The 12,277-nt window shown below is 33.5% G+C and overlaps 1 protein-coding gene across 3 annotated transcripts in view; it reads left to right on the top strand.

The window, feature by feature from the left end:
* The window catches only part of LOC129265458 (5'-3' exoribonuclease 2-like), a 31,290-nt gene extending 19,591 nt beyond the window's left edge, over positions 1 to 11,699 (top strand). Inside the window, exons 25-30 of one of the 3 annotated variants that reach the window (XM_064102064.1) lie at positions 676 to 732; positions 1,184 to 1,252; positions 1,823 to 2,041; positions 2,979 to 3,011; positions 6,130 to 6,348; positions 8,807 to 11,699. In XM_064102064.1, the coding sequence (XP_063958134.1) occupies positions 676 to 732; positions 1,184 to 1,252; positions 1,823 to 2,041; positions 2,979 to 3,011; positions 6,130 to 6,348; positions 8,807 to 8,942 (733 nt within the window). In that variant the 3' untranslated portion in view covers positions 8,943 to 11,699. The remainder of the gene's footprint in view (positions 1 to 675; positions 733 to 1,183; positions 1,253 to 1,822; positions 2,042 to 2,978; positions 3,012 to 6,129; positions 6,349 to 8,806) is intronic. The other 2 variants (XM_064102065.1, XM_064102066.1) reach the window with 2 other exon arrangements.
* Positions 11,700 to 12,277: the final 578 nt, after the last annotated feature.

The following is a 12,277-nucleotide window of genomic DNA, read 5'->3' as shown; positions in this document are numbered from 1 at the left end:
CTCATAATGCATGCAAATAATTGATTATATTACATAGGTTATGTAGATTCGAATCAGTGATAGGTCAATACGCCATCACGTGACCATAGCTGCGAGGATCGCATTTGTTATATTCTAGGTTTTGACGTCACCTCAGGGAATATACTGCGTTGTATTTTCAATTGCGGCGTTATATTCACTAAGGTGACGTCACTCGCTGCATACAAGTTGCGTAACAAGGTAGTTTATTTAATGTACGCGCTAATGTTAACGCGTCGATTGCATGAAGAACGCGCTTGATGTATTTAAAACAAAATCTATTATGACGTAGATGGATCAGAGCTGTAGCAAGAATTTCGGGTTTGAGCCAGATGATGAATGCAATTTCTGATGGCGAATCCACATAGACTATATAATATAACAGATATTGCCTGGTCTATCGTTTTAATAAATAACATTTCAACTCCCCTCCGAAGCTATATTTTTCCCTCGGGATAATATTTTCCCTCAGCGCTGCGCGCTTCGGGCAAAATATAATCCCTTGGGAAAAATATAACTCCGTCGGGGAGAGGAAATGTTATATTCAAACTCTAGGTAGGCAATATCTGTATAATATTTTCTCTTGGAAATTTTCCTTTCCTCTGTCTCCTCTTTTCCTCTTTCATCCCTTTTCTAATTGAATTTCACCTTTGGCAGACTTCATCGGTCACCTGTTCCTCAACTGAGAGACATTCCAGAGAGCTATGTTTTAGGGTATGTATCATAACAGTATTTTGAAATTTAAAAAAGGAAGGAAATGATAATTGTTAACTTTTCAAGAGCACCAGATATGATGCTCATGACACTTCAGACTATATAAAGAAATATGATGCACTGAATCAACAGTCATTCCAAACTTAGATATTCTTCTTGATTATTTATTTTGTCAGGTAATTTTTATATGCAAAACATGCTGTAAAATATCTAAATTCTAAATTAAAATAGTTTCATAGATTTCCCTTAGAAAAGGCTAATCTAGTGATTATATATGTTTCAAGAAGCTTCATAATGCACACGAAATTCAGTACCTGGTTTTGCTGACTGAGCCTGTACAAATGTGCTACTTCTAAATATATGTGGGCTAATAAAGTTAATACTTCTCTCTCTGTGCTGTTTGATACTGTCACTGTTATAGCTCAATAAAATCTCACTTTTTCTTCACCAGAGTGACATTCCGTGACCCTACCTACCCACAAGGTTTCATATTTGAGGCTAAGAGGTTACCCGGAGCCAAGTGAGTAACTTCATACAGATTTGCATTTTTAAATGCTCTATATATTTATTCTCATTTTATTTCAAAGTTAAGTTGACATTCATGTAATGTGTGAGGAATTTGAAATTTATCTTTGAATTGTGTTTATTGTAGTACTTTGAAGTTTCAAATGATGCTCATTTTATATTTGATTATTTGTATTTGCCAACCAGCTTAGAATGAATTATTTTATAATATGTTTATTTTATGATGTTTATTCTATGTATTGGCTCAATGAGTGAAATAATGTGTTTTATTATTTGTCATTCATCAACTTTACAATTTTTTTATGTATGGAAAATAGAAATTGACATGCGGGTTAATGTTATACAGGACAAGACATGGAGCTAAACTGGAGCTAAGTCGTTTACCTATTTGAGAAGTATGAATTATTATTTAGTTATCATCGTCATGAATACCAAATGAAGACAATAAGAACCAGTATTTGAGAATAATGACGATTAAAATTCTTTAGTTTGGAATACATTTACATGTAAATCGTAGCATAGCATTTGAGTTTACCATGCTATATGTTTTTGAATAACTTCACAGGGTGCCAGACAAGGTGCTGAAGCCCGAGGATTTCATGAATGCCAACGGGTACCGAGGTGGGCGTGGCGGTGGACGGGGTTACGGTGGTAGAGGAGGCCTGGGCTATGGTGGTCGTGGTGGTGGTGGTGGAAGGGATGGATACAGACCTCAGCTGGGATTCCAGAGGAATAGTGGATACAGGGATGGATTGGATACCAGTGCTGCTCAGAGGATGATCAGGTAAGACCATTGATAAAAAGTTAAAATCAATCACAACTCAACTTAAAAAGTAATGCACAACTTGATATGTAACAAATCGGAAGCATGCATTTAAGACTTGCCTTTGATTCTTTGAGTTGCATTTAAACGCAAGTCTTCATGCAACAGTTCCTAGAGGCTATTCTTGTTTTTGATTGCTATGATTCATATCCATCTCATCTCATCTTGAGACTGATCTCTCTTGTTTACTTGCACTTTCTGATCAGAGTTCAATCAATCTCAATGTGACATTGATTTTCAATCACTGGAATTTTTTGGAAGACGGCATAGAAATTTGTTTTGAAACAAACCAGCATGCCAATATCCTTTTCTGACACATTGTGCTTCTGAGAATTAGCTGCAGCACTTTAAGTCCATGTCATTGGGTATTGATGTTCTAAAATATAAAATATTTCATAGCCATGAACTATTGCATGTATCCATTATATTGCATGTTATATCATAATTCAGCAACCCCACATTTGCTCCTATGAAAATTGTTCTATTCTTTCTCTGGAGAGGGATTAGGCATATGGTTGTATAGGGTTCTATTCAGAATTGTACTCGGGGAAAGATTATGGCTGATGTTGAGTGTGAGGTAGGGTTCTGTGTTTAGCTTAATCTGCCCCCCCCCCCCCATTTCATGAAAGTTTCTATTGTGGTAACTTAACAATCCATTAGGTAACTACCATGGTAACAATGTTAAACAGATATTGGATATCAATGATTCCATGGCAGTTACCATTAAATAGCAAAGTTGCCATAATAATATCTTTTATGCAACAGGTTTTCTGCTCTGGAGTAAATGTGATGGAATCCACTGATTCAGCATTAAAATATGCGTGCCTACTACATCTGCATGATGTACAAGAACTTATTGTTTTGCATGCTTTTCTTCTCCCCTCTCATTATCCCTAAGGCATGGTGTTGACACTGGTTATTTTCCAGCAAGGTAACCGTTTAACTGATGTAACTGTTCTTTCAATTTTTCAAAGTTGATCATCCAAACATTTTTCATTTTATACTAACTTCATGAGTTTTTCTCATTATTTTGACATATTCCATTTTAATAGAGTGTAGTAAGTAAATTTGAAAACGGGAAAAAATATACGGTGGCTGGGGGGGGGGGTGGCCGACTTTCCCTTCGAAATGCTCAAAAGAGCCATGGAAACTTTAAAAAAAAGGAGCCCTGGAAAATTCCCATTCATTAAAATGTTAAAGCTTATGTATTGTTGCCGATTTGGGCAATAAGTTGTAAAGAGTAACCCCAGAAAATAAAAAGAATGAGTTGCGTGCTTGAAAATTCCCCTCCATACATGTATTTGCTTCCTGTTTCAAGTAAACCATACTCCTTTTCATTGAAATATAATTTGATTGTTAGTGTTTTTTACATTAGGAAAAGATGTAGGCTGATTGGATTTATATCCTTATGTGATTGAATGATTTTATTCATAAAGAATATCACAGGTGATTACAATTAATTTGAAGAATACATTGACAGGATAGCCCATGAAAGCCACAAGGCTTATTTCAAATGTGGTCCTATTGTTAGTATAATAACATTAATATATTGTAACAACAAAAAGTATAAACTATGACAAGTACTGGAATATGGTTAAAAAAAGACATATCTATCAGTCAAATAATTTGCAAACACCTGAAGCAAACAATAAATTACCTGATATATGAAAAAAGATTAACATCTTGAGATATTTTTCAATTGTCTTATTTCTAAGTATACATAGAAATAATTCCTTACAGCATCAAATGATTGATCAAGGGTGTCAATGAACTAAATGATGGTACCTGTATGAAATCATAGATATCTTTATAACTTCCACATTTCAAAATCTGTACATCCCTGACAGTTCAAGGCTCTGTCACGTACATGCTACCATCTGATGGTAATGTCTGCCTCTGTCTAGCAATTTCATCAGGATGTGTTTTACCGTTGCAAATTCCATTTCAACATGTCCGAGATTCGAGTCGATAAGGATGCCTGTCAACTTGGATATGCATCTATAAACCATCTGATGAACAATTAAACAATTTGAAATAAATATATGCATTGGTTTCTCTGATAATATCGTTTAATAACAGTATGTGACGGGATCATTGAATCATTCCTTGGCATCCTTCTAAAACACAGGCATCAAAATTAAATCTTCAATCTCATCTTTACTTTTTTACAAAATTGAATTAAATTGGAATTTATTGAATTTCCACAATCAAAATAAAAGTGCAAATGATAATGAAATCTTGAGCTGTTGTTGCATTTTCTTCTGGAAATTGCTTTGTCATTTGAAAAAAATTGTTTGGACATTCAATACATTTTATTTCAAGTAATATAATAGCTGATTTCACCAAGATACGCTTAATTCTTATAAAAATTTCTGATACTTTGATGATAGTTTTGACCAGGGTTTATTTTACAGACCTGATATTTTTCATATTTAAGCTGTTTGTAAAGCTCAAATGACTTTCTCAGTAAAGCTCAAATGACTTTCTCAGGAATATCTGCTCATTTGAACATCAGCTTGTGCAATCAAGAAAAATAATTTCCTTGCCATTTTCCAGTCAATCATAAGGTTGTGCTAAACTCAAGAATATCTTTGTGAGAATGCCTTTTGCATGTTACTTTTTAATTGGTATAGTAAAATTGTGACTTTTATATCATTGTCATTAAAAAAAAAAATTTAAATGAAAGAACTACATGCTTATATACTGAATTTTTAGATTACTTGTATCTGGTATTTATTAATATTTCAAAAGTTTCTATTATATTTGGTGAGTTATGAGTATTTTTGGTGAGTTATGAGTTTTTTTTTATGTTTTTTTTTTTTAGATACCTTCAAAGATGCATGTATGTGCTTGTTACATGTTCATTCTCTTTTTTTCCATGTTGTTTTGTGATTTGCAAGTTCATAAATTACAGTACTATTCTGTAAAATGTCTTCATTCTAATTACAATTCAAACTCTATTGAAATGTCAATTGCAAATACTTGAATATTCTGTGTATTTGAGATGGCATTTGCCTCTTGTTATTCATTTGATACATGATACAATTTTTCACTTTTCTATTTCAGATGTAATTACAGCAGAACATTATTTTTTTTCAATTCTTAAAATATTATTTTGTGTGTGTTTATTCACCGCTTTGTGTTTTTACTGATCATCATTTTTGTGAGTTATATTCATGGCATTGCATCATGTTTTGGTGTTCAATATTCATGTTTTCCTTTTATATTTCAGGTTATTTTATCTTTTACATGAATTTGTTTCAGATATTGTACATAATTTTAAAAATGTTTTCATTATTCTAACATTTACACATATAATATATATGTTTCTTCTTTTGTTACAAGATTTCATGTATTTTCTCATTTTTTATACATCATTCAAACAAACGTACATTAGCTTGCATGTACATTTCTTTTACCACTACCACCACCATCATTATCTTCATCATCATCACAACATTGTTCTGATACTTTGTTTTATATAATTCTATCTTCTCCATTGTAGGTCTGTATTTTTTGTTAGGTGTATTTAACGTGATATATACTTCCAAAATTTTATTTTTCTATCTTGGTGAATATAACCTTTATATAGTTTATAAATAATACAGCATTCAAGTCATTTTGTATTTTAGCACAGTGGTAAAGTATATCCCAGCAATTTTGGAAGCTAATTAGATTGATTGGTAAAATATATTTAAGCAAACAGCAGTGACATGAGACAATGATTAACAATATTGAATCCAAAATTTGTGTTATATTGATATATTTGCTGAGCGACCATTTCTTTTCACTATGCTCTCAGTAATAGATACAGCATGTATAAAGCAAGAAAATTTAGGGACTGGAATCTGTCCCTGTTGCAAAACATACTATAATTTTTTTTTTCACTAATCAAAATGAATATAAAATGTCTGCATTAAAATAAAGTCTTATAAATATATAGTTTGCCATTGATAGATCATTAATCCTTTAGATGTATTTTGACCACGTACATATATATATTCTCCCCTTCCCTATGTCTTTCCTGAAACCCTGTTCCTTCATTCCAGGGACCAAGATGTCCAGGAATATTTCGGTGCAACCCAGCTCTTCAACCAATGGAAACAACAGCTTATAAAAGGCACCCAAGGTGCACCTGTGGACCAATACAAGTCGTCCCTCCCCCTGTTTCAGCAAGGTGCCCCGCCTTGTTCCAGTCAGTCCCACTACCTCCCTAGCAATCATGCCATGCCAGCATGCCTTAGCCAGCCCCAAGCAAGTCTTTCAAGGTAGTCTGGGGGTATGGTAAGGGGTAATGTGGTTGGGGTTGGAGAAGAGAGAATACCAAGTAGGTACTATGGAGACATCGTCTGGGTGTATGGTTAGGTCATGTAATCAGGGTTGGAGAAGGAGATGAATAGAGAGAAAAAAGAGGAGGGGGGGGGGTCAATAAAGTTTGATGGTATTATAAGAGTTGGCTGGGTTGGATAGGGGGATTTATCTTGTTGGGAAAATAGTGTTATATATAAAAACTGAGATGCTTCAGTTTTGCTATTACTTGGTTAGAAAAGTATTTAATGAGAGAGTTAGTATTTTTCTGTCTTTTCAATAATAAAATGATATGCAATACTGGTAGTTGTTGTTTTGACAAAATGCTTGTTATGTATTGAATAGCTCTGTTTATTTTAGGATAGATGTATATCTCCTCTTATGGAAATATTCACATACATACAGATTGAACACTAATCGAGTGTACACACTTAATTACAATAAGACAGGGTGTCTGTATTGGTAGTGATTGTATTTGTTGCTGCTGTTCATGGGGCTATTTTTTCCAGTTAGTTGCAGATTATGGTAAGGTCAGTTAAGAGTACTGAATGGAGAAGACAAACATATTGTAGAAATTTAAAAGGAAACTCCTTTTGTGAAAACAATAAGTTTGAGTTTAAGAAGAATATTATTATAATAAGATCCTCTACTAAGGATTGCCCTTCAGATGCCTTAACATTCAAAAGTTGACTCCAAAGCAGCTGAAATGCATGGGCTGAAAATTTGAGTGTAGTCCCATATATGACATGTATATCTATGTCCAGTGCACATTACCTGCAAAAATTACAGTTGATAGCTGATCATTTTGGTGATTCCAAAGACTTGCATCCTAAACAAATTCTTTGTAATTACTACTATTTTACAGTCAACTTGAGACAGTTTTTTCTGAGATATAAATCTCTTGGTCAGAATTCATCTTTACATGTTAGGATTAACAAATATTTTTATATTACTAATTTTGGAATACTTTAGCCAAAGTGAGGTGAGGTTGATTTCCAGAGAATTGTGCTGTTCCTGCAATTATGTTGGAATTTTCCCATTTATTTTTCTTTTCAGATAGTATTGTCACCAGCATCCATTCACCAAGTCCCCATTAAAATATTTTCCAGAGGCATGAAATAATTATGTATTTAATCAGTAATTCATGTATTTCTGTTTTGTTCTTTCCATCTATTCACTTGCATTTTGACCGAAATGGGTCATAGTTATCCTGCTGTGATGCTCAGTGTATATCTGTACTTGTGTATTGATTAAGATTTGACTGATGTATTTGTCCTTCTTAGGAGTATCCTTTAGCATTACCTTTGGAAGTACTAAACACTCAAAAGAACAGTTCAAAGAAGTCTGAGGTCATTTTAATCAGTTTTTCAGTTACCAGATGAGGAGAGATAATCAACTGTTCAACAGAAATATCTGCACAACACTTCTTATCATTTTTTTCCTCCCTCATTTTTCATTTCTGTGTGAATTATTAATGTGTCTTCGATTGATAATAAAGAAATGGATGTGCACCAGCCTCTAGTACAAATGTTATCACCTTCAGTTGCACCAAAGATCCAGATGATTTAGTTAATGTATTTTTTCCAATAAACAGTGAAGATAAAGATCTGTTATAGTCCCAAATTTTACTTACTTAATTTGCAACAAATATCTAGTTGAAAGTCCAGTTGAAAATCATCAAGATAAAGATTTGCCACAGTTCATTTGTAACAAACATCCAGATGAACATCATGAATGCATCTTTTCTCAAATAAACGGTCAAGCAGCATAGTGCTATAGTACCACTTTTACATACTTCATTTTCAACAAATATCCAGTTGAAATAATGTGTCTATTCTTCAGTAAACAGTCAAGATAAAGATTTGCTATTGTACCAATTTTACATACTTTATTTACACCAAATATCCAGATGAAATGGTTTATTCTCATTTTCTTTAATATAAATAGACATTGCATTTTAGCATAGCCATAGTTTAAACTTCTTTGATTTCATATTTAAAAGCTTGTGCGTGTTACACAGGTTAAGAATATATTAACTCTGTCACAGTAAATACATGTATGGTGCACACAACATGTGGATCCAGAGTATACGATCAGATAATCATTTCAATAATACTTTGAAATGTTTTCATACTGGATTTCATGTCCTTTTTTTGCCTTGAACCTACCAATGTATTTTTCATGTGGTGTTTATTTGTATGTATACGTGTATTGCCTGCTAATGATGTGTTGAAGTTTAAGAAAAATAGAAAATATTCATTGTATAAAGTGTATGTATAATGTTTATGTATATCTTTCTCCAGGTATATTATATATGTATTTTTTCATTTCATTGACTCAATTAAAAATATATAATTTTAGTTGTTCAAACTATATGATTTGGTTTTTAAAATTCAATTTTAATTGTTGCTTTTGCAGACACCATGGTTCAGACCAAGGAAGGAATGATCAGTCTCTCTTGGGTGCCCCACCCCTAATGCAGCAATCAGGAGGAGGAGGAGGAGGATACAACCAGAGGCAAGGATATGGTGGGCAAGGTAGGATTCAATCATAAGTCGCTTTTAATATTTATCCCCCCTTTCAAAGTATTGTGCAATACAACATTTCCAAAAGTCTTGCACAACTTTTGAGACCGAATTTGCGATTCCTGGGTATGTGGTTCAATTCAAGGTTTAGTAAAAAACAAGAGTCGCAGCCAAATTGCTGAATTGGTCATGCATGCAAAGTACAAACAATTGATACATATTTCAAACATTAAAAGCAGTGACAATTGTAAATACTGAGTTAAGAAATATGTATGTAAAAGGCAAGAAATAAGTATACATAAGATAATGAGGAAGTGGTAAAATAAAGAGGAACAATAAAAACAAAATAAGTAAGTTGTAAAAGATCATTAAAAATATATGGATATCAAGTGAAGGTTAGCTTTCCTCATTCATTAAACATTTAAATTGCAAGTAGGCATGTTTATGGTATTGCTTTCAAAGGAGTAATAGGTTTATTGATTGGGCATGTCTTTATTCAGGAGATCTATGTAATATGCTATGGGGCTATATATTGCGGAATCGTTTTGTTGTCTCACCTGCATAGCAGCGTGAGACTATACATGTACATGTAGGCGCCGCTTTTCCGACGGCGGCAGCGGCGTCAACACCAAATCTTAACCGAAGGTTAAGTTTTTGAAATGACAGCATAACTTAGATAGTATATGGACTTAGTTCATGAAAATTGGACATAAGGTTATTCAAGTATTACTGAACATCCTGCCTGAGTTTGAGGTCATTTGTCCAAGGTCAAAGGTCATGTAGGGTCAATAAACTTAGACCATATTGGGGGAATCAACATCAAAATCTTAACCTAAGGTTAAGTTTTTGAAATGTCATCATAAATTCAAAAGTAAATGGATCTAGTTCATGAAACTTGGCCATAAGGGTGATAAAGTATTATTTAACATCCTGGTTGAGTTTCAAGTCACATGACCAAGGTCAAAGGTCATTTAGGGTAAATGAACTTTTACCAAGTTTGGGGTATTTGTTTAATTACCATCATAACTTTAAAAGTTTATGGATCTGATTCATAAAACTTGGACATAAAAGTAATCAAGTATCACTGAACATCTTGTGCGAGTTTCAGGTCACATGACCAAGGTCAAAGGTCAGTTAAGGTCAATGAACTTTGGCCATGTTTGGGGTATTAGTTGAATTACCATCATAACTTCGAAAGTGTATGGATCTAGTTCATAAAACTTGGTCATAAGAGTAGTCAAGTATCACTGAACCTCCTGTGCGAGTTTCAGGTCACATAACCAAGGTCAAAGGTCAATGAACTTTGGCCATGTTGGGGGAAATTCTTGAATAACCATCATAACTCCGAAAGTGTATGGATCTACATGTAGTTCATAAAACTTGGACATAAGAGTAATAAGTGTCACTGAACATCTCATGCGAGTTTCAGGTCACATGACCAAAGTCAAAGGTCAGTTAAGGTCAATGAACTATGGCCATTTTGGAGTTAATTATTAGATTGCTGTCATAACTTTCAAAGTTTATAGATGTAGTATATAAAATGTGGATATAGAGGTAATCAAGTATCACTGACAAGTCTTAGGTCGGATGATCAAGGTCAAATGCCATTTATTGTCAATGAACGTAGTATTTTATGATTATATGATTGGTTTGTACTTGAACATTTTGCACTTGACCAAAATTGTGCAAAATTTTATTTACAAATCCAATATATGTGTCTCAAACCCAATTCATAGTATGATTATTTTGTTGTCACAGCATGGAATAAAAAATTATGTTGCTGATATTTTTAGATGTTAAATACAACAAAAAAGAAATGTGAAAAACAAAAAAATTACATATGAAATAAAAGTAAACTAATAAAATACTTTAAAAATCATAACTTGTTTTTAATTCATTACAGATTTGGATGAATTTTCCATTCTTATGCTTGTTTGATTTTTTCCCCTGTGTATTGTATCAATTAGTTGTTGGGTTGGTTGTGGCCTAGATGTTGCATTTACCGTGTTCTGACACTAACTGGCAAAAAGTTTAGAGATGGCACAGTGCTTCAAACCAAAACACAAATAGTATTGGCTTCAATCCAGGGTGGTATTTGCACAAAAGTTAGTATTATGGTAATGTTACCTTCCAATGGCAACTACATGTACTATGACAGTTAAAAGCAAGGATACATATGTAAAACGGAAAAAATCCATATTCATTGTTTGAAATGAAATCTAAAATAGAATAACTCAGAAAATTCTATTTGCCAAATTGATTGTGGGCTTTGGCAGTCACTGTGCAGCGTCAGATGGACGTAGCTCTATCCCTTGAATTGTTGAACACAAAACATGGTAGCGGCAACTCCATCTTTTGATCTGACACGGCCTGGGCTTGAACTCGCAACCTCCTGGTTGTGAGTCGAACGCTCTACCAACTGATCCAACACACTGGATGGTAAAGTTGCTATACTTGTAGATGCGACATGGTCCAGGAGGGCAATGTTGTGAATTTGGTCCTTTGCGCATTTGAGCCTCAACTTTTGTTTAGATATTGAATTCAACTTTGCCACTGATATTGAGGTTTTTGAAAAGTTTTGCAAGTATATGTAATGCCAAAAGCTGAATAGGTATGCTTACAATGTTCTAAATCTAAGTAACTTTCTAAGAATTTTATTTGTCCATGGCTTTGAGTTTTTGCTCTTGTTTCAGTGTTATATTTATATTGTTTGTTTTTTGTAGTGCGGTTTTTTTAAAGGGGGAATTTGGATTGTTCCATATGACCTAATATCCAACTAAAATATGCATACCAAAAAAAAAAAAGCAGATAGATAGCAGTGTTTGTTGAAAAGATTCACTACATCATAAACTGAACATACCTTAAGATTTCATAGATAAATTTAGTAATACTGTAGACATTTCGAATGGTTGTTCCTTCATTTCAGTAAGTATGTGTGTTCCAATGGAACTAAGTTTGTTGTTTCTCTTTGTTGCCACTCAAAGGACTAAATCCAGGGCCCCGTCTTACAAAGAGTTGCGATTGATCCAATCAATCGCAACTATGGAAAGCCAGTAAAGTCAACATATAAAATGCATGTTCGTTTAAAAGAAATTCTAGATATGAATGTATATCCATAAATTCATTGATTTCTTGACAATTTGGTGTGTTCTCCTTTGTTTACAAAGGACATTTTGCAAATTTCCTGTAGAAAAATTATGACACTAATGGATTTCCTTAGAGTTACTTTGATTGGATCAATCGTAACTTTGTAAGATGGGGCCCAGGTCTCTTACCATCATCAATAGCTTCGACAACTGTGTTGCTTATTCAGAAGTATATTTTAGGTCCTTTTACCATTTCTGACTTTTTTCTCAACATTATT

Source organism: Lytechinus pictus, chromosome 7 (genome assembly GCF_037042905.1).
Source record: "Lytechinus pictus isolate F3 Inbred chromosome 7, Lp3.0, whole genome shotgun sequence".
Classification (NCBI taxonomy): domain Eukaryota; kingdom Metazoa; phylum Echinodermata; class Echinoidea; order Temnopleuroida; family Toxopneustidae; genus Lytechinus; species Lytechinus pictus.
Note: the sequence above shows the minus strand (reverse complement) of the source record. Positions and strands in the feature narration are given on the sequence as shown.